Source organism: Meleagris gallopavo, chromosome 12, assembly GCF_905368555.1.
Source record: "Meleagris gallopavo chromosome 12, MGAL_WU_HG_1.1, whole genome shotgun sequence".
Classification (NCBI taxonomy): Eukaryota; Metazoa; Chordata; class Aves; order Galliformes; family Phasianidae; genus Meleagris; species Meleagris gallopavo.
Genome location: NC_139415.1, coordinates 9650346 through 9673833, shown reverse-complemented (window position 1 = coordinate 9673833; position 23488 = coordinate 9650346). Strand labels below are relative to the sequence as shown.

General features: G+C 37.3%; 1 protein-coding gene across 1 annotated transcript in view; it reads left to right on the top strand.

Annotated features, from left to right (window-relative positions):
* FBN1 (fibrillin 1) overlaps positions 1–23488 on the top strand; it is a 147478-nt gene that overhangs the window by 61587 nt on the left and 62403 nt on the right. The window contains exons 10-20 of the mRNA XM_085233531.1: positions 257–415; positions 3676–3843; positions 5134–5274; positions 6072–6191; positions 9080–9205; positions 11116–11238; positions 16070–16192; positions 17196–17348; positions 19202–19255; positions 20124–20249; positions 22915–23040. Coding sequence (XP_085089657.1) covers positions 257–415; positions 3676–3843; positions 5134–5274; positions 6072–6191; positions 9080–9205; positions 11116–11238; positions 16070–16192; positions 17196–17348; positions 19202–19255; positions 20124–20249; positions 22915–23040 — 1419 coding nt within the window. The remainder of the gene's footprint in view (positions 1–256; positions 416–3675; positions 3844–5133; positions 5275–6071; positions 6192–9079; positions 9206–11115; positions 11239–16069; positions 16193–17195; positions 17349–19201; positions 19256–20123; positions 20250–22914; positions 23041–23488) is intronic.

The following is a 23488-nucleotide window of genomic DNA, read 5'->3' as shown; positions in this document are numbered from 1 at the left end:
TCCTTCTCTGATTCATTGACATCGCATGTTTCACTTCGGCGTTCACACAGAAAGTATTTCACCTGCACTGAACTCCAAGTAGCCAAAATTTTATCAATGTTTTTCTGGTTTTGTGCCTTTTGCTTTCTGTTTTTTTGTGATGTTGCAAGTGATAGATTGTGTAATAAACCAAGTAAAGCAGGGCTTTTCCTTTCTGTTAAAGTCATATTCCTCTTTGGATTCATGATTACATATCCATTTCTCTCTCTTTTGGTAGATGTGCGTCCTGGATACTGCTTCTCTACTCTGACCAATGGGCGCTGTGGCAATCAGCTCCCACAGCCTTTGTCCAAAATGCAGTGTTGCTGTGACAGCGGCCGATGCTGGTCTTCTACTGCAGCCAGCGCCCCTGAAATGTGCCCAATCAGATCCACTGGTATGAATCCACCTGTATTTTTATGGCACTGAATTAGGCAGTCATTTTCTTTTATCAGTAATGTTTTCATTACAGCACTGTACAGAATAATTGAGGCTGGAAGGCACCTCGGGAAATCATTTAGTCTAATCCCACTGCTTGAAGAAGAGTCTCTTATGGCAGGTTGCTCAGGACCCCTCAACGGGCTACAGCAAGCAAACACAGTCAAAGGACTTGATCTGTTGCTTACTGATGATTTGTAGCCTGATTTGATCTTTGTTTTCAACATCCTCTTCAGGCTCAAATTATTTCCTCCAGAGCATTCTAATAGATCCCTCTGTAATTTTGTTTCCTTTCCCTTATACCTAGCTTTCTGAGCTGCTGTACCAGAATTTGACAAAGAACATAATTTCAGTCTGCTATCAAAAAGTGCTGTACTTTATTGCCTTGCTGTGTATCAGGATCCCCAGATAATATGAGATTAGAATTTAGAGAATATTGTAAAACTAAGTGTGAGGGAGTGAAGGAAATATGTCTTTGAATTTGTTTAGGACTGCCTTGGAAAGAAAGAGTACAAGAAGCTTAAGGATTGCTAGGGCAAAGCTCATGAGAGGTGCAAGGTTTAGGGAGGAACTGAGGTCATAACAGTACTGCAGTATTGCTCTGAGTTCTCAGAGGTCACATACAGGAGTGTTTGTATTTCTTGGTTTTCATTCTTTGAGTGGAAACGTAATACTGAGAAGGGATCCAAGATCAGAACTCTGGAAGGTCTTTTCCTGGTTCTGACACTATTTTACTAATAGTTTTTAAATATGACAAATGTCCAATGTTGACAAATAATGCTAAGAAAATAGTGTAATCTACTGATACTCATCTGAAACGGGAAGGAGGCATCTCCTCAATCTTAACAGATTGAGGTAATCCCTGTTTTCTTTACATACTTTCTAATTATTGATATCTGACTGCTGAATAAGCTGGGTGGAAAAGTGAAGTAATTCAGCTCATGGTGCTGACTGAGAGATGAATGAGGAAGAGTTAGAATCCAGGACTTTTGATGCAAAAATCCATATGGGGTGTCCCTATGGTTATATTCCCTATTTTTATCCTGACTTGGATTGTGATATAGATTGAGACCAAACTTGCTTGTTTCAAATATATTTCGAAATTATTTGAAATGCCTTAAACATGTGCAAGTGATTGCTGTCATTATTTAATTGTGTTCATTTATTCCTCAGTATATCCTGAGAAAGCGAGATGAGGAATTTAGAGCTGCCTGTGAAGTGTGTCAGTGTCCCAAAGTCTCTCTAGTTCTGAAATGGGAATACATAGCAATATGAAGTGGAGCACTAGCTGCATAACATAACCAAGTGGTTGCATTTTCAATGTGAGCAGCAGACCAGATGGTACTATAAAATAGGTTGTTTATAGCTGGAAATTATACATGGAGATTAAAGTTGCAATAAAAAGGGCTTGCACTGTATTTCTTTGCATAACATGGCAATAATTGTTTATGTGGAATGACAGTGTTCACCACTGATGCTGTAAAATACTTTAAAAGTGGTGTCTCAGGCATCCACTAATGCATCTCTTCAATTCTCACCTAAACAGTTCCTTCATGTGTGCTAATTCCATTCAATAAATGGGCAGCCCCAAGGCCATGACTTCTTTTTGTGTGGAAGGCCTCTGATCTTGGTGAATTGCCTTTGGATAATTGGGCATTACAGTCCAGAGTAGAAAAGAAATACAGTATTGTTTCTTTCACAGAGACTGATCAGTGGGTTGTAGAGAATGGATGATTAGAGAATCAACTCTTAAAACCATCATTAGCAAACATTTGCATAGTGGAGTTTGTGTATGCAGTTATGCAGATGCTGTTTCTTCTGAATCTCTCTGTGTCTATTTTATCACAGATAGACCACTGACAGAGAACAGATTCTTAGTTATGAATAAGCAAAATAGAATGCTAGAACAAAACAAATAAAATTCAATAAATACTTCTTTGAAATGATTTAAAGATTAAAATCACCCTAAGGAGCACTAGAAGGAAATGAATAGACAAATAAAACAAACTGATTACCTAAGAGCATTAAAATAAACATGATAATAATTAGAGAGGGCAGAATTTTGGACTACCATGTTTATTTAAAAAGCCTGTGTGATTCCAGATGAATTTCTAATATGTTTTACAGGTGGAAAAAAAGGTGTGATAAAAGTGTTGAAGGCTGAAATATTCAGCCTTGTTCTCCCAACACTGAACTTGTTTTTCAGTTCTCATTTTACATTGCTTCAGCAATTCATACATCTCTTTAGCTTTTTGTTTTCATAATTTCCTTCCCCTGTTATGCCATAAACTTTAAAATTTAAAAGTTCCAAGATACTGTCTGCACAAATAGTAATTTGTGTACACACAAATTGCGGACATGAATCAGGTCAGCTGGAAATGTGATCTTTAATTGTGATACTCTATGTGCATTCTTTGGATCAAATTTTCCAAAACCACACTTCCCGAGGACAAAAGAGTTGGGGGCAGGAGGGAAAGTGGGTTAGTAGGACAGATGCCATTAATAGAGATAATAAAAGAATGTATGACACTCAGTATAGACTTTGTTTACAGCAAAACAGATCATTTTCTCATTAGGGAAGGGAGGAATTTACTGTGGATCGGACTCCGTTTCTCTATGCTCCTTAGAATGCACCTTGTTTGGTTTCTGCTTTTACTGGCAAACTTCCTTTGGACGGTGAAATAGTGTTAGTGTATTCATTCTCTAATTGGTTTTGCCTCTTGGCTAATATTTATATTTCTTTGTTTTAGGAGACTAACTTTTGAGAAATCCAGTTGAAACTGGGCTTTTTTCCCTGCTCAGTATTTTTCTAACTTTATGGCAAGCTTCGTATTAAATTAACTTGGGATCATGTCCAAAAGTCCTTCTTTAGGTAAACTTTTCACTGAGTTCATCAAAGATCTGATGATTAAAATCAGATTAAAATTAGATTAAGACCAGATCGCAGCCTCACTGTTAAATTCCATATCCAGAATGTCAGTTTTGTTATCTTTTTTCTAACACTCTTCTGACAAGCAGTGTTAATATCCTGCTTTGGATTAATGATTTGATTCACAGAACAAAGCTCATTGCTATGAAGAAAACTGATATAGGCTCGGGGTTTCCAGATTGTTTAAAATTTGTTATTGCTTATCTGAAATGCTGTGAAAAGGCGGAGAGTTGGATAAAATGGGATATGCTGCAGCAGTCTAACACAGCATCCATGTTTTCACATTTCAGATGAATATCGCAAATTGTGCACAGTAGCTGCTCTGCTGCCAGCAAGACCTGACCTTCCTCCAGGCCGTCCTGAAGGCATTCCTCCACCCCTTCTTCCTGGTCCTTACCCTCCCCTAGTCCCTCCGCAGCCAGAAATTGTCTATCCGTCTCGGGCTCCACCACCTCATGGTAAGAAGGAAATATTTACTTTTTGCTATGCCATTTGCATTTAGCTTCTGTTTAAAAATACATTTCTCAGGTGCAGTATATTCCCTTCAGCTCATGATATCTCTTGTTTACTTTATCTGGCACTTAACTGGATATCCTTCTAATCATAGCCTGGTTACCATATATTTTATGGCAAGTATACCTCATAGGTAGTGTTTTTCTCCTTAAAATAGGATTCCAGCATTACATCCTCACTATCTGTACTGAGATGTATATATTATAATAGTTATGTTTGTTTAAGGCTATTGTGAGCTTTGCTGCATGTCAACATTGTGGAACGTGCTCTTAAGTTATGACTGTTACTTACTTTAAAGGGCTTGGCTATGAGAAAGCTGCTTCTTTCAAGTTGTTTTCTTCGCTCTTACTTGGCCAAGTAGGAGATGTACAGATAAAAATATTAGTCTGGTGTGCACTGAAGCAAATCCAGTTTGAAGAAGGAACTGTTCTGGTGATACATTGGGTTGGGTAAGATTTCCCTAGAGCAAGGAGGAAGCCAGAGCAGCATAGTGATGCATTCTTTGTTCTGTCCCTTTCTTGGGGAATTTACTAAGTGAACATACAGTCTACTGTAGGCATGTACCACCTGAAAACATTTGGTGTAACCACATAGTCTTTTGCAAATAAGCACAAGTTTGTTTCACCCATGCTCTGTACAGATGCAGGCAGACTCCATTTGCACTGACACCAGCTGAAGCTATTTAGTCTTGGGTCAGCACCAAGCTGAGCTAATAATCCTAAGAGGCAAAGTATGCTAACTCAGGCCTGACACTACACTGACATAGCTGCACAGCTTCTAGTCAGCTGGGAGCACGAATAGAGCCAGCTCACATCTGCCTGCCAAAGACCGTATAGACATACCTTCCAGCGTTATTCCTGCCCTCTTTCACTGGCTGTCTGTGGAAATAGAGATAACTGAACCATTATTCCAACTCTGCTGATCTGGGGTGCCACTCACTCACTTTTCCCCTAGGTGTGAGTAGATTCCTCTTCCTTTTTCTCTTTTTCAGGATGAAAGGAAAAAACGTATCAGATTTGCCACAATGAAAAAGGCAGTAGTTGCTAGCTGTTTTCAGACAGATCTCTTAGAGACGTAGTGCTACTTTCTCTCTTTCAGTGCTGATTGTAGTATGTAATTCACATTGTGAGGGAAGGTAAATGTTGACTTTTTATGGAAAATGCTGTCCAAGTTGCAGATTACCAAAAATGATTATGCTGAGCTATTAAAATATTTTTCTAACTCTGTTGTTTCAGTGATCTTGCCGGTGAACTTCACTGACTATTGCCAGCTGTTCCGGCATCTCTGCCTTAATGGGCATTGCATTCCTACTCCTGGGAGCTACCGCTGCAAGTGCAACAAGGGATTCCAACTGGACGTTAGAGGGGAATGTATTGGTATGAGATTTTCTATCTTTAATAATGGGGGAAATTTCTAAACCAACTTTTTATTTTCTACATGATTTCTGAGTTCTTATATGAAATAAATATCCTCAGAAAGAAAACCCCAAGCAACAGTAAATAGACTTCATATTTAAAATGGTGGCAAAAACCATTTTCAACTGTAAAGTTACTTCTAGAGTAGCTTTGCCTTTAGGACAGCATTTAACAAATCTGGTAACTTGTCACAGAATTATACAAAAATAAGAATTCCTAATTAACCTGTGACTATGTGTTCCTTAGTGATTCAAGATAACCGATTCAGAAAGCTACCAGCTCTTTGAGTATGCAAATGAACTATTGTAAAAAAAAATTAAAAAGCAGTCATGAACTCACACTTAGTAAAATGAACAAATCCTCTTTCATCTGATCTGGAGTATCCCGTTGGACTCTGGAGACCTTTGATTTTGGAACTCAGATAGAGCCTGATAATAACAACAAGGATTAGCTGTCTCATACATGGAAGATTTTGCTTCTGTCAAAAATTTTGTAACTTCTGGGGCCGGAAATGCCTAAGTATGGGATTGAGGCCTTTACTGCAGTATCTTGTCTTGTTGAGTACTCTCAGTTTCTTGCTGAGTTTCCCAGTTCTTATTTAGCTTAGAATGTGATGTCCTGTTACTGGCAATTCAGTGGTGTCCCCTTTCCTTTTAGATTGCAGCACACTATTTCACAACTATGAAACAATAAAATAACTCTGCAGACCTGACTGCCTTTCAGCCAATGTCTTAGTAAAAATATACTGGTTTTTGCAGATGTTGATGAATGTGAGAAGAATCCATGTATCAGTGGAGACTGTGTGAATACCCAGGGATCCTACATGTGCCAGTGTCGAGTAGGGTATCAGAGCACACCAACTAGAACAGAGTGCCGAGGTAAATCACTGTTTCATAGCCAAATCTGTTTTACTGTATTCATGCTAGAAGGGAAGAATCATTTTTAAGCAGCATTTAATATTTGTTATGTATGATTTTATTTTATTTTTTAAATGATCAAATAAGGCAGTAAAAGTACTGTTTTGAAATGGTTAATCTGCCAGAGCTGGGCTTCTATGAGCAGGATTATGAAGAAAGACATTTTGTCCTGTGCTGGAAGTATCTTGGCATCATTTGTGGCTTTGAACTGAAAGACATTACTATTTTTAACTGTTTAATCATTTTTACTTTTGATACATGAGGACCCTAAGGACAATTGAGAATCCAGTTGGAGCTGGAGAAAAGACTGTTAAGAGATCATTGAAAGACTAACAGAGGTGGAAGGAAAAAAAAATTTTCCAGTGGATGAAGAGCACAGTGTCCATGTGTTCTTCCTCTCCACTGTAAGAGGAAGAAATCAAAGAACAGTACAACAATGACAGCTTAGATAAGGTATGAGAAAGTAGCAGAGCATGGGAAAAGGCTAGACAGGGAAGCTGTAGACTCCCCATTTTTGGTATTTTTGAAGAACAGTCTCAGTAACAGTGCTGATGGTCTTCATCCTGCCTTCCTGCAGGAGTGGCATCACTCCTCAGTGATAAGGGTTCTGAGACTCCAAAACTGTCCTGGGATACTAATTGAACAGCAAAGATGAATGCAACATTATATCACTAAGCCATAATAAGAGACAACATGCAGGAGAATTAATGACTACTTTGATATTCCATAAAAAATGTGGCATCTAAATGAAGTAGGATAAATTTGAATGCTTGAAATCCTAGCTTGTTTTTGCTTTCTGAAGCAGTTTCTAAAGAGCCAGAAGAAAGTTAGCTACATTAGTGTGTTTTTTCCTTTGTGAATCCAGAAGGTATTTGTGGTACAGAAGCTTACTCCAATCCAGTGTGACATGCAGAGCCAGCACCGCTGCTGTGTGTTGCTGGGAGTATTGCTAATTGCTGCCAAACAGCCAAGTTGTAGAAGCATCTTCATAACTCAACTTACTAGTGGTGAAGGAGTGCTGAAGTGGAGTCTCAGTGGTGATGAATTTACTTATGAGTCATTTTTGTCACACGCTTTTAATTTGACTGATTCATTACACAAACACATGCTTGTCAGAAGCCCAGTAGCTTAATGGCATTAAAGCTAGCAGTTCCTTTGCAATCTATGAGAACTGTGCTAGCTTGACAGGCAGTTCAGGAAGTGCTAAGATGTGCAGAATCTTTGTTTTCTGAAGGTATTTTTAGGACTAGTTTAGGGAAAAGAAAAAGGCTAGTGGGATGTATTTGGCAAAATATGCGTATAGCATTGGAGCCTCCCAAAGTCAACATTTGCTGTAAAATTATTTTACATTACTATTTTGTATATTATTTTATTTTTTTGCATACACAAATGTTGTCTTTGCTGATACACTTTTGCAAATGTATTCTTACATCCCCTTCTGAAAAACGAAGTCTTCTTGATGACCAGATATTTATCTACTCCTTGTTCTGGGCAGCCCATGCCAGTACCTCCCCACCCTCACAGTGAAGAATTTCTTCCTCAAGTCTGACTTAAATCTGCCCTCTTTTAGAGTAAAATCTTTATCCATGCAGGAAGGCAAAGATCCTAATGAACCCTAAAAAACTAAAAGGCCAGGAAAATGTTGAGATGATTTAGCATTTCTGCCTACCCTAAGGAAGAAAGCTGGCAGAGTAACTAAAGCCAAGCTCGGGGACAACTGAGTACCATGGAAGTAAGGAAAAGGCACAGAGCACCGAAAAAGCCTCACTTTCTGTGTTACTGTGTTACTGATCAGTTATGCTTCTTTATCAGTTGAGAAAATGTTTATCAAGCCTGTATACTTTTGCTGGATGCCAAGAGATGTAAGTGGCCACTGCCACTTGAGCAGCTCTTGCCTGGCCTGCTTCCTTGCTGGCAAAACACTTATTTTAATGGATTTCTTAGCAGCTTCCCAGAACTACAATGCTGCAAATTGAAGTTCAGAATTTTGAGCGACATCAGTTGTCCCTCAAATAATTGTCTAGAGATCAGAAGCACCATGCTGGAGGACACCTCGTCCATTATTCCTTCCTCAAGCACAGCAGTGTCCTGATATCAAGAGGGCTTGGAGAAGGGCACCCCCCAAATATTTGTGAAGATGATGTGATTACACATTAGATGCATTTGCATAGGCTGGTTGAGATCTCTGTGAACGGAGTCCCTTGTGTGCAGGAATCTCTGGGAGATGGTCCAGGCCTTGATGGAGAACACTGAGCAATCTGAAAAATGTCTAGACAGTCTGTCTCAGCATCTCCTCTCCCCTCGTTTGGAGGCGAGGGAGAGCTGCCAGCCTTGTGTGATATCACTATTCAGGTCCTCCAAAGCACTTGCCAAGCACCTCCTGCAGAGAGGGGGAAATGAGGAGCTGATGTTTCAAATATAAAATAAGCAGGAGAAATATCTTCTGAGGTGGGAAAATCTCAATCTTTCTTCCTACCTTACAAAAACAAGCTTCCCCTGTCTTTTCTTCAGTAGTTAGCTATTGTTAAGTTACATTTCAGTAAAAACATTTTCATGATGAATGAAAATGGAAAAAAAAAAAAACAGTTAAAAAGGTCTGATTCATGTTTGAGCAAGCTGCAGGATAATGTTCACTGAAATTCTTTCACAGCAACTTGAAATTTCAAGCTGATGAACATTTTCCACACCTTTAGCATTTGGTTATGGAAATGAAAATAATTTCTTTCTCAGGTGAATATAGTTTCCATGTAGGGTTAAAAACCATGGGAATGGGGAAATGGGAAAAATTCCTCCTGAGTATAAAAAAGAAAAAAATCCAAACATTATTTTTCTTTCTGTTTGGCTTTCAGACATTGATGAATGTTTACAGAATGGCCGTATCTGTAATAATGGACGATGCATAAATACAGATGGCAGTTTTCACTGTGTGTGCAACGCTGGCTTTCAAGTGGCAGCTGATGGGAAAAACTGTGAAGGTAGGACTTCTCTGAAGTGACTCCGTATCAGTAATTACAGTTGCAAGAGATTGTTCATGTCAATAAAAAAGAAAAGGACCTTTGGTGGGGGGAAAGGGAAGGAGCAAGGAATTGAATTTCTAAGTCCCTTTTGCTGTATCTGGGAGGGCAAGTAAACTGTCTTTTGCAGCCAGTTCTGGAGCCTTGGCTTGGCAAACCTCAACAGGATGTCTGTCCAGCAGGAGAAATAGCACATACCACTATCGCAAAATGCAGTTTCTTTGATGGGAGTGGTACATTTTAAAATGGAGCACATTTTAAAACGGAGCACAAGTCACATGCTGCCTGATTTTACTGTGTGTTTAACAATATGCTTTACGGGATCTCACTGGGTGACTAGAAATGTGTTTTATGCAGATGCAATCTGGTCTGACCTATAAAAACCATTTTAGGAAAAATTTGTAAACATAATTGATGTGTTCCTACCTCCCAGACCTTTAGCAAAGAGGGGGAAAAAAGAAGAATGTTCTTTATCATGCTTCCCAAGGTCCTTGGGAGGGTTCCCAATGATCTATTCATACATTAAAGGAATTTCAAGCACTGTTCTTAGAAACATTTTTGGCAGAATATTATCTCAGTGATTCAGCTCAAAGATTTAATGCCAAAATTCCTGGTTGGGATAGATACACAATTTTTTTTTTAATCATAAATTATTTTTGTCTGACAGCCCGTAAGTAAAAAGAAAACACACTATGTCTAGAAGCGTAATTTCTGTCCAAGACAGCTGCAGTATTAAGGAAAATAGCATGATTCTGAATACATTGTAATGTCATTATGATCCAATGATTTTATGTGCTAGTAGTGATTCTGTTAATCCTTAGTAGAGACAGACATTTTAAAACTGTTTTCCCTGACTCTTTTTTAGATATAGTTTAGCACTTTAAGTTAGTTTTTAAATATCTAATTACAGAACTGTATTGCCTAAATACATTTGAAAATGAATATAATTTGGAAAAAAACCCTTGATTCTGATTTCTTCCTTTCCCACCAAATACCATGTGCTAATAGTAATAAGAACCAGGACATCAGCAGTCTGGTAAAACATTTTTAATTCCATTGCATATGTTGCCAGAATGTCTGTTGCATCCACTTATGAAACAGTTTCATCTCTGGCATTGTAATGCATTGAGTTTTGTTCTTAGGAACACATCTGCACACAGTAATCAGTAAAGACCACGGGTCTGTGCCGTCCCTTAATGTAACTGTGTATAATTCTTTACATGACACTAGTAAATAGTCCTGGTTTCCTTGTAGGTAATGTCCAAAATGGATTTGATTTGTGCCAGGATCAAGAGTAAAAGAGTAAAGAGGATGTAATAGCTTACTTAAATCAAGCACAGAATTCTTGTGTGTGTATGACTAACTGGCTGTGCAGAATTCAGAGTAGCACTGTCTGAGACCTCCACCTTTTCCTATTTGAATTCTTCATCCTGTGCCATTAGGTCAGAGAGTGAATAATGCCAGTGTGAAGCAATAATTACTAAGTACCTTCCTATGTGACCTATTATGCTGAGTCCAGGGAGAAATATGTTTTATTTTAAATGAAAGCAATGATGAAAATGCAGCAGAATGCAGAGTGCTTCTGCATGCTTGAGTACTGTGTTGGGAGTCTCCCACATCCTAAGTCTTATGCTCATCAAACAGAAGTTACAGAAGTTTTTAGTCCTAACGCAAGTGTTCATTGCCATTCCAAATGCACTCTGCTTCCAACCTGGCTTCTGTTTACGTTCAGATTGACCTCTTCAATCATGTACCTTTTCACCCTTTTAAGGTTTTGACCAACCACATAGGAAATTATCTTTTGGATATAAGTAGTAGAAGTTCTTGTATGTAAACAGTATTAAGATTATCCTTATTATATGCACTTTCAGATATGGACGAATGCAACATAAGGAATATGTGCCTGAATGGGATGTGCATCAATGAAGATGGCAGTTTTAAATGTATTTGTAAACCGGGGTTCCAGCTGGCATCTGATGGACGCTATTGCAGAGGTGAGCACAATAAGTAATGGATTCATGAGAGCTGAATTCTGTAGTAGCTTCAAGAGTTGCCTAATTTTGTTATAGTGATCCTTGGGGACAAGAAGTACTGTGCAGAGTTCTCATCAGATTTTTCAGTTGGCTAGAATGATTTGTTATTGCACAGAACAGAACTCAGGCTTCTCCACAGTGTTAAGCAATAGCCTTAACTGATCAGTGGGAAATATTCTTTGATCAAGGGCTGTTATATCCAATCTAGTTAAGCTCTTTTTTTTTTTTCCTTTTTCTTTTTTCTTTTTTTTTTTTGCCTATGAGGTCTTCTGCAGTTTGATTTCAGTATACCTCACTTTTTTTATTTGTCATTTGAAGTTTTCTGTCTTTGACAAACAAACATTCTGTCTCATTGCTTTTCTGGGGTTTGATTCTCATTTCTGCCTGGGTGTTCCTACTCAATACAGTATCTTTGAGAAGGGCACAGTAGCCCATGTGTCCAAGATGAAGACATGAGTACCACAGCAAAATTGTATTTCTCATTTCCTGCACTAGTTCAGCAATACGCCTTGTTGCTAGTTATGTCATCAGAGTTCCTGTTCTGTCCCATCAGGAACTGCAAACTTTCTGTCTATAAATCTTCATGTTTCAGCACGTTGTACAAGCGCAAATCAGAAATCAAAAGAAAAAGAAAACAAGTACAGAGCCAAATTAACTATGATTTTTCTTTTTTGAAAAAAAGAAAAAGAGCTTTTTTCAGCACTTGGAATCAAGGCAACAAAAGTGCTTGCTTGCTTACAAGCAAGCTTTTTTTTTTTTTTTTTGTAAGTCACACTGGGTTACACAGCAGCATCCTGTGAACTAGTAACACTTAATGTTTGAATTAATAATTGGATTTTGAGAGTTACTGACATTAAAGGCAGGTTAATTTGGATCTTTTTACTTTTTGAGCACTGTATGGATCCTAGATCTGAGCTTGCATAGTGTCTAGGCTTAGGTCCAAATTAGAACTATGATTTATTGGTAATACGTCTGGAACTTCTCTTGCATTTGGGTACCTTTTGCACCAACTGTGCAACCTGGTGCTGCCCAGATTTCAGGCAGGGGATTCATTTATTCTTAGTGAAAGAAGACCTCATTCATGCTTCATAATAAGGTTGTTTCAATTGGGAAAATAAACTGTCCTTTAATTTCTCAAATGACAAATGCATGGATCTGTACAAGCGTACTATTACCTTATAAGCTACTGTCTGTGTTGGTTGCAGCTTTAATACACTTACAGTATCAGTTTTAATTACATTCTTACATGTTTTCCAAGCAGTAGATGTATGTCTGTGCTTTGTCAAGGATTGTTTTCCAGCTAGTCTGTGCGTGGCAAGATAGTGAGACTTGTTCTCAAACTTGTCAGGGAAAACCTCAGTGCCCAACAGGCTTTGGTTAACCAGCCAGTTGTGTTCTCAAAGACCATTGTGTCATTATCAGGGATGTGACTTCCTCATGCAAGCTCAGCCCAAAAGCTTGTCTTGTTTTTTCTCCTGAGCACCTTTCTGTATATTTTTTGTTGTTATTAAATTTCGTTGTTTTTTTTTTTTTTCTATCACACTGTTCACTGAAATGATATCCAAGAAAACATAAATTGCTTCAAACTCTTTCAAAATCAAACTTGAGATACTGGTCTTCACAGCATTTCTTACGTACCTCCTGGCTAAACGAGAGTATGGATACAGCCAAAATGGGGTTTCTGGCCCTAGAGAAATGTTTCTTCTGTGCATCAAAGGGAACATATTTGAAAATTATCCAAAATTGCAGGCAACTCAACTGATTCCTACTGAAAATTGGAACGCATCTTATAGTAAAGTGAAGGATTTCTCCCACTGCTTTTCAACACTTACAGTAAGCCTTGCTCTCTATGAACAAGCATGCAAGCATTCATTATGTGTGAAATTACTATTGGGTCAAAATCAAACCAGATTTTGGGACTTTGACACCCAAAGTAATTTTATTCTCAACTTCGCATGTGTCCTTTCTTCCACTTACCCAATGGATCATGAAATAATTCCCAGGAATTTAGTGGCTAGAGTGTACACAACTTTCTGGTAAATGTCTCTCGTCACCTGAATGAAAGTTTAAAATCGATTTTCAGTGACTTCTTCTGTACGTTTTAGTGTTTGTTATTGAGTCCTCTTTGTATATAGCATGTGCAGAGTAAATAACTTCTGTCCTATAGAACATTTAGCCCCTGAAAGGCTCATCTTTCCTCCTGTATATCCTGAATTATTTGTGCACTAAATGCATTAAGATCTTACACAACCTTTAATGTGCAGTTGATGCTCATACAAGTTGGGGATGTGTGTATGTACAAACAGACATTTCTGCAGCAAATTGGCTACCTGCCTGAGCAATTTCAATATGGAATTGAGCACTGTTTTTGCTGAGCTCTTTAGAGGATTAACAAAAGAGTATGAGAATTGCAGCATGAAACATATCATTCCTACAAACATCTCATTTGATGCACTGTAAGCTGAATTTTGAAATCTTAAGAAGAATTTCTAACCCAAAGTTAGGAATACTGTAATTGACACTTAGTTCCATAAAATTGGAATTTTATTGTAAGTACAGGGCATATACTTGGCTGTCTGGTAAAAATTCCGTTCAGACTTTATGAAGTAACATGCCAAAAAATAATGTTACACCATAGTCTTGTGTATTCCTTGTAATACAAGACATATTAAACTTTTTCACTGATGATTTGCGGACAATTTTTTAGAAGTACTTACATCAAACAGGCAGAGTTTTAAAGCATTATAAAAGCTCTTGCAAGGCAACTGGAAGTGGCAGTTTAGTAGTCTGAGTAAATTTTTCCGGGTTAAAATTAGAGGACTTAAAGTACCCAGCTGGCACTGCTGAGCAAGCTAAGCAGAAAAGGCTGAAACTAGTTGGACATGGAGAATGAATCTAATAGGTGGTTTTCCAGAGCCAGGTTGAGATATTCTGACAAAATTCAGAAAAGTGTTCCTGAAGTTTTCAGAATGGCAACTTCTACCACTAAGCCATGTCAGGGTTAGGCATTTAGACTTTATGCCTGCATGTGCAGTTGATTTACTGGGTGGAATCCCAGCCTGGTAAAAGCAAAGGGATTTTGCTCTTTTTCACTAGAGTCAGGATTTCAGCTACCTCTGCAATACCGAATGACCAAGTGTACCTTCCTTAAAACACTCATGACAGTATTTTCAGCACATCTGTAAATCACTGCACAGCAAAATGGATTGCACATTTCATCCCTCATTAGCTTACAAAATCTTTTTTCTTAAATTCAATAGAGAAAAAAGCAAAAAACTGTTAACTTTGCCTTTCTGTTTCTGTAAGTAACCTTCAAAAAGGAAAGCGTTTGGTTGGTTTTTTTTTTTTTTTTTTTTTTTTTTTTGAGTGTATGTATCTGTCCAAGGAATTCATTGTTTTTAAGCAAAAACTGTCAATAACTTTAAATAACGTGGACACATTTTGATGTCCTGACTCAGTTTTTACTTACATTGAGTAAGAACTAAATTTAAAGAGGGGAAAAAACATTTAAGATTTGTCTGAAGCAGGACAAAACACTTCAGGGTGAAGTTGAAATTAATTGAGTCCATGTACTTAAATATAATTCTATTTTAAAATGCAGTTTGAAAAAGGAATCTTGGATCATACAAACCATGTTTTATGCCAAACAACACAAACTAAGTAAAACATAGAGGTGTTTCACTCTCAATTTGCCCTTTTAAGGTCAGAAAAAAGGAAATTGTCACACACATGCTGTCTTTTGTATATATTAAGGAGAGTTGTTATGAAGTGATTATTTTATAAAGGTTATACCTACTTCCAAACAGTATTTTAAACACTTCTTAATCACTTATAAAATAATGGCATAATCTGTGACTAGGGAATCTTGCTATTAACAGGATAGGCATCCTATAATTTTATCTCTTTTTACTAATTTGACATCTCTTTGTGAAAGTCTGATGATATTATGAGGCTTTATTCTTGTATTTCATTGCTAAGAATCTTATTGTTTAATGTACTAAGATGGTAGCTTGTGCTCAGCAATGTCTCAGTGTGCAAATCATTAAGAAATTCCTTTCAAGACTGGAGTGTAGCTTGTCTGTTAAAAGCTTATAATATGGCCTGTAATGAACATCTGATAGGAAAAAAACAATTATCATGCAGATATCCAGCAAGATACTGTGTACAATCCAACTATGAACAATCAGATATTCTTCCAAAAACTGAATCTGAGGCAATAGGAATGGAAATTCTTTGGTGTCCCTGTGAAGGCACCCCATGGAGCAGAACAGGACGAGAGGGTGAAATATTCAGTTTGCAATCTAGACTGATTTTTAACAATGCAAAAGAACTGTGAACATAGACAGGGAATACCCTGTTACACAATACAGAAGTCCTTTGTCTTAGCAGTCATGGTTTCCTCGTTCCTCCTATACTGTTTTTGCCTGAATGACCCTTATTTTGGAATATGTACCTCCTGAGAACATTTAGGGAAAATGTAGACATTTGAGCTGCAGGAAAATGCTAGGAGAGTCAACTTGTTGGCTGCTTTATTTGTGTGGGGTTTTTTTTTTCATATTTTTCCTGAATTTTGCATTTTTCTCTTCCTTTTCACAGAATTGTTTAATCATTCTTGATACAATCTTTATCAGAACTAGTTTCCATTTTCATGTGATATTTTTCTATAGAATGCACTGAAAGTAAGCGGTGAATGCAAGTTTCAGCTGAAAATAAGTTGCACAAACGCAAGTTTCAGCCAGGCATTGAACACTATGTAATTTAATTTAATAACGCTCATTCTGTTCTCCAACAGACATCGATGAGTGTGAGACAGCTGGAATATGCATGAACGGACGCTGTGTGAACACTGATGGCTCTTTCAGATGTGAATGCTTCCCTGGCCTTGCAGTAGGCCTCGATGGACGTGTGTGTGTTGGTAAGATAAACTCAATGTGAGCAAGTCACTAACAGTGCTGAGGTATTAATGCTAAACTGATGGACAAATTAGAGTTTGAATGTAGAATTCACCTTTTTTGTTTTTTTTAATGGATTGATGCCTGTTAGGGTAGTGAATTACTACATTAGTAGATATTAATAGCTCTGGGATATTTACTTTGGTGACCTATTTTGCTATTTTTTCTTTCCATTTGTGTTTAAAGGGAAAAAATGTGTGGGCCAAATTACGAAATCATGTAGACTATATAGCATAGTGCTGTTGAGAGTGAGTGAGCAGGTGAGAAACTGCCCCATTTCTGTCAACCTAAAATTCTTTTTTTTTTCACTAAAGATTTAATTAGTCTTTCAACTCTTTAAAGTGGGCCATATCATATTTTTCACTTCCCTCTTTTTCTCTATAAATAAAGGAGGTTTGAGGTTTTTGATTTTAAAATTCTAACATGCCTATGTAGTGTACCACAATTGCTGTCATTAAGGAAATTTCAGTTAACATTCAGAAGCCTTGAAAATAGGGATTTTTCACTAATTTTTGCTTAGATATGTAGTTAATTTATCTCAGTTGACAGAGTTGCTATGGGCAGAAGAGCAATTTTTATTTTAAATGCAAAGGAAAAATGAATTTAAAGTGTATTATAGGGTCAATAAAAGAGTTAATAATAATGAATGTTAATTCATTACACATAAGAGATTTGCTGCATATTAAAGCCCACAGTGACAGTTTCTGTAGTTCACTAATGCAGATTAAGTCCTTAAATGTAGTAACTAGTTTGTCTGACTGAACTCAGTGAAGCTTGAGGAAGAAGAATTTCCTGTCCCAAGTATAGCAAATGTATAGGTGGGTGAAAAGCATAGAGAAATGGCAAAAAATGATTTGTTTTGACAGCTGTTTCACAGTGTTTATGACACCAGAGCTAGATTTAAAACTTGTGATTTATGGCATTATAGTTGGTTATAATAGGATTAAGAGGGATTTCGTTTTTCAGATACTCATATGCGAAGCACGTGCTATGGTGGCTACAAGAGAGGACAATGTGTGAGACCATTAACTGGTGCAGTTACAAAATCAGAGTGCTGCTGTGCCAGCACTGACTATGCCTTTGGGGAGCCTTGTCAGCCCTGTCCAGCACAAAATTCAGGTACAGCATAACTACTGGTACATGTTCTAATTGAAGATGTTGCTAAGCTATTTTTAGGAAGTTAAAATACAGCTATGTATTAACGTTGAATCTTAAATCTGGAGGATTAAGTTGTCATACAACACATTATACATTTTGAGCAATCTGCTATTTTGCATGTTGGAATAGTATAAGAGATTTTTGGGGGGCAACAGTAAATGCCCGTATCTGTTCCAGAGTCATTACATGCATGAAAATAGATTGCTACAGAACAACCTCTAGTATGATAGATATAAATTACTGAAAGTGTAATTTCAATCTCAAATTATTCATGTCAATGTCTTGAGCAATTCATATATTCAAATACTTTTGTACACATGCAAGTCAGATATTTGCTATCTGAGTTATACATCATCCAAGTGTTCTAAATTGTATATATATACTTTGGATAGTCAGTGCAAAAATAAAAGCCTGGTTAAGACAGTTGAGAATATTTGAGTCTCTCACCAAAATCCCCACCAAGCGATGTTGTCTGCAACATAACTGCATTTTTGGCAAGAGAGGAATCCTAATCATTCTCATGGGTAGAATCTGCTTTTAGGAAAGCATGCCTTCCAAGAAGACTATACTGACACAATCCTTGTCCTAAAGCCAGTAAATAAAGAGACCCTGGTTTTGTGGAGGTGACTGCAAGGGAGCTAATTTGAAGCACAACTTTGTCAGGTTGTTCTTTTCACTCAGCAAATTTGTTGTTACAACAAAATATGCCATTCAATATGTAGCTCAAAAACATCTCACGCTGACTTGGTATCTGCTTTGTAGACAAAAATATTTCATGTTCATTTTTTGAATCTCAGTTTTAATTGGTGGCTTTGTGTAAAGCATTAGAGAGAGAAGGGCAACTGGAATAGATCAGGCTGTTGAGCTTATGTGAACTCTTCAGCAAGAGTTTATTGGCCACCATGTTGTAATGCTCCACGTTATTTAGAATAGCGTAACAACATGGGAATTTTACCACAGCAAGGAGCCTTTCCAGCAGCCTCTGCTACTGTTGGTGGGCCCTTCATACTATGCAGTAGAGTTGAAATCTTTTGTAAATGTTGGACTCTGTATCACTGACTTCTCTTTTATATCTGAATTACTTTAGCAGAACACTTACACAAGTGGAAGCTATTTTTCATTTTTTGTCCGCCCTCTCAATTGTGTTTTTGATTTAAAACAATAACAAAAAAACACCTCTCTAAAAGTGTAACCTTTCTTTGGGCTTTGAGTGGAGGAGTAAAGGAGAAACTTTCTTGCAAAGAAACATTACATCAGAGGGATTGAAAAGAATCCCTCAAAGGAAGGCATTGTCCCTCTGCTCCTCAGAAACTCTGCAAAAATTTGTTCCATTCTAAACTAATCATCTTGTTAATGGATGTCCAGAGTAGGTGTGCTTTCACATTCAGTGACAGGGATTCAAGCAGAAGGGGGGTAGGAGGGAAGCGGTATGCATTTATATGGATGATGAATTCCTTTGAGCTCAATCTTGTCATAGGAGGTTTGCCCAGCGTTAGGTCCTTTCTCTTACAAAGTCCTGTTCTAAGCTGTACAACACAAAACATCTTTGCATCACTTGATTTTGTTTGACAGAAGAATTATTCCATTTACTTATCCATCCTCATCAGGAGGTGCAGATCCTGAGTCTGCTAAAATGTTTCACAGGTTCAGAATATTGTGAGAACATTTATTATTTTTTTTTTAGAATTACCGAACGGCATTAAATATTAATATTGGAATAATTAATTGGTGTGTTGTAGATGATGAAAGTGAAAGCAGTGAGTTAGGAAAAGTATTCTAGTAAGTTTTTTGGTTTTGTTTTTGTTTTTTTCCAGCTGAATATCAGGCTCTATGCAGTAGTGGATCCGGTATGAATGCAGGAGGAAATGGTAAGATCATCTTATGTAATTCAAACTATTCCCGTTCTAACTGAAAGTATGAACCTGGATATTCTTCATTTGTTAAATATGCTGGAGGAGATGATGGCTGGAAAGAGAGGTAGGAAAGCTTATCTAGGTGAATGTTTGTAACAAAGTAGAATAGATGAATTTAGAATGAAATAAGTGGAACATGCCATTTCATCAGTGTGGCCTATTTTATGCCATTGAATGTATATGATAGCTGTTATAAAATAGTGTCAAATCTTTGGGCAGTTTTATTACCTATATGACTTAGAAATCACATAAGTCATATTTGCATTTTTCAACTGAAATGATCCTGAAGAATAAAATCATGCTGAACACTGAGCTTCCTTACTTATTTTCATCTTAGTCACAGAGGCCAGGCCGCAGTGCTTGGTTAATTATTACAAAGCAGGAGCAAGTGATTACTGCAAAAGCTTTGTGGTTGCACCATAAAAATCGCAAACCTTAAGTTAGTCAATGCTCACTAGTAGATTTACTGCCAGTAGAGAAGGAAAAACATTGAGAAAGGAGGGATGTTTGTTATCCTGGTTCATATCTATGATGCATGTTCTTTTAAATGTTTTTGGGCTAGAGACGGTCTTAAATCAGAGTGAAGGGGATCCTTTTTTTTTTTTTTTTTTTTTTTGGCTTGAGTGTGTATATTTAGGCATGAATTTGCTAATCAGAAATACATGATTAAAAAATTTGTAACAGACAAGTGATATTAAAAATGTATCTTATTCTAGTCTGGAGAATTAGAAGGGAGAGTCTGCACAGTTCTGAACAATTGACAGTGGGATTTTTTGTTGTTGTTGTTTTCCTTATTTATTTTTATTTTTTAACATTTATGTAGACATTAATGAGTGCTTACTGGATCCTGATCTCTGTCCCAATGGAAGGTGTGAGAATCTGCATGGAACGTACAAATGTATTTGTAACCCTGGGTATGAAGTGGATTCAACTGGGAAAAATTGCATTGGTATGAAACGTCCCACTTTTGTGTTGTGAAGTTTGATATGTGTGTTTATCCTCCTTCTCCTTTTCCTTCAGTATTTCATCAGATCCAATAGCTGCTCTTCTGGATGATTTTGCTATTTTTTTGTTGTTGTTGTTTAATTTTGGTGCTTTGCAGTGCTTGTGAAGTCCTTCAATGTAAGGATACAAGTGACCATCACTACTGATAGTTCAAATCACTGACAGTTTAGATCAGTTCACAGATGCTCCATGAAAAGATCTTGCAATTACAGTGTACTATTAGAAAAATCTAAGATCACCAGCATGGTAGGTCCTTCCAGGAGCAGCAGTTCTCTTGTTCCACTTCACATTACCATCAAAAGCACTTTACTTTAAGCCCTCTAGATTCCTTTCTTCCACTCCTGCATTACTGCATTGTTCCAAATTTTCTTTGTACAACTGATAAGAAGTTTCTTCTAGCTTACTTTTAAAATTTGCAACTGTTTTATGACCACTTGATGTTGAACTAATATTATCCTTTGACTTAGCACCATCAGCACTTATCCCTGAAGTGTTTATAAAGAATCATCATAACCTTTCTCAACTCTGTTGCCTAAACTGTCCAAATCCATGCTTTCAGTCTTGTCATAAAAGCAAAGGACACAGCCTTCTCTGGCACAGAACTATCCCAACCATTAATAGTCTTCTGATGACATCCAAGCAGTGTATTCTGTTGATCCCAGGAAAATCCTATCTGGACTGATTCTATGAGTGAATGAGTCTTTTCTCAAACATGTGTTGTACTCAGGAATCAAAGTCAACTTCTAACTAGGAGTTACACTCAGAACACTCTATTCTCAGTTGCCTTCAACGGATGAGTCCTGGTTTATAGCATGTTAATGTTGTCTTCTAACTAAGCTTTCAGACTTTGGCGATTGCTTTTTATTTCTCATTCATGTTGTCAAGCTTAATTGAATTATATGATTAAAGAATTGTGTGATTCTCTGTGTTGGCAATAATTTCCAGTTTATTGTTGGTTGTTGTTTTTGGTCCCATTCATTTTTCATTTCTACATTCAAAAAAATTTTTATAGGACCTTTCCCAAGACTGATCCTTGAAAAGCATTCCTAATATCATCTCTCCATTATGATGACTCTCCTTTTTAATGTACCCTACTGTAATATCTCCTTCAGCCAGATCTGGATCCACCTTAAAGTTCTTAAATTCCTTCCCGTTTTCGCCAGCTTTCATGATAATTTTATTTAGGTTCTGTATTCTCTATTTAAACCTAAATAGCTTAAGTCACCTTTGTTATTCCAGTCTGAACTATCCACTATCTTATTTTAAAAAAATCTGAATTGATCCATCTTTGATAAAAGTCATGATGTAATTTATCCCATTTTCCCATTTCTTCTTTGGCTTTGATTATCCATGTCCCATTTCAGTGTCTGTCTGTAGCTTATGGCATCCCTTCTCTTCTCCCCTTCCATCTGTAACTTTTCCAGCTGCTCCCCAGCCCGCCCTGTTGCAGCCCACATCCATGCTCCATCACAGCTGTTTCCCATTCCTCCATAATGTTCTACCTGGCCCTCTCTCAATTTTTCTGAACTCCTGTGAAGCTTCCCACACGGTCTGCTTTATTCTGCAAATCTCCCTGCCTTTCCTAGTACTTCTGCTGTTCCCAGCTGCTGAGCTGACCCTCTGAGTCTTTCCAACTTCTCTCAACACTTTCTGAGGCCTCCCTGACTTAGCCAATTGTTCCTGTCTGCTGTTGGGGTCTCTCCTGATCTTCACCTGCCGTTCATGGCCCATTGCCACCTTCTTGGAACTTCTCTCTGATGATCACAGCTCTTCCAAAGATTTCCTAAGGGCTCTTGAAATTTAGCACTGGCATTTCTGTTTAAATTTTTCAACTCTGAAACAAGTGTAGATTCACATTGGCCTTATTAACCACAACATCTAAGACAATTCAGAGCAGACTTGGCAAAAAATGGTGATATAAAGACCAGAATGACAAGCAAATCTTTCCAAAGCAATCATCTCCTCTTTGCTTTCATGAGTGTGGTGGCTATTGCTCAGGGAATTAGAGACTGCATAGACCTATTCCATAATGAATGCAAGATGAAAGTGTGATTCTCAGCTTTATTTTAAACAGTGTTATTGCTGTCATATACTATGAATTCATGTAGAAATCAGGTATACTCTTGTAAAAGCAAAATAGCCTTCTAAATAATAAAGCACAGGAGAAAAAGCACTACAAAAATATACAGAGAAAAAAATTGCATTATTCCATATTTAAAAGCAAAAAGAAAATGATAGTTTTTTGTAAGTAATATTTGTGTAGTTTGAATTCATATAACTTACTGCTTTTGTTATTTTAATGAGTTTTCATGAAGAAGGAGGGTGAAGTAAGTGGGATCTTCAGTATAGTTTTAGTTGACTTGGAGTAGTCATTTCCATTTGAAATAATTCCAAACCTGTTATCTGCTCAAAAATCTTGAAATCTATTTAATGTCTGTGATAAACAGTGCAAGACGTGTATGAATATTCTTTCTCTCTCATCTCTTTGTCTCCTTCTTCTCTCCACACACACAAAACCTAATGAAATGTGGCTACAAATATGGAAATTTTATTTTAGTTTCTAGTCTAGGAATGTTCTCTATCTTAATAGTTCTTAATTTTCATTATAGATATCGATGAATGTGCACTGAACATGCTGCTTTGTGACAATGGGCAATGCAGAAATACCCCTGGAAGTTTCACTTGCACTTGTCCCAAAGGATTTGTATACACTCCTGACCTAAAAACATGTGAAGGTAATGGATAGCACTTCATTTCATTCTAATTTGATTCATTGGGATTGTTCTTGTGTTGTGTCAGATATACTTTGAATTCTGAGATTATTGCATATAGAACATAAAATAAAAAAGAAGGAAAAAAAAAAAAAAAGGAAAATGATGTGGGGAAGTAGGGGAAAGAGGAGATACCATACTCAAACGTGAAAGTTTTAGATTAGGTAAACTTGTGGAATAGCCCGTGTCGGGTCTGTACTAGCACTCCTTACTGATGACCATCAATTGGCCTGCATTGTGCCAAGAGTGAGAGAAATATGGCAGTCACCAGACTTTACAAATCTTTTCTCTTTTTGTGGATAAGACAGAGCCAGATAGGTCCTTGTCTGAATCCTTTTTGATCCATAGACAGGATGTGTGTCAAATCACTTAAGCAATATAGTATCACCACAAAAGCAGGGCAACAGGTGGA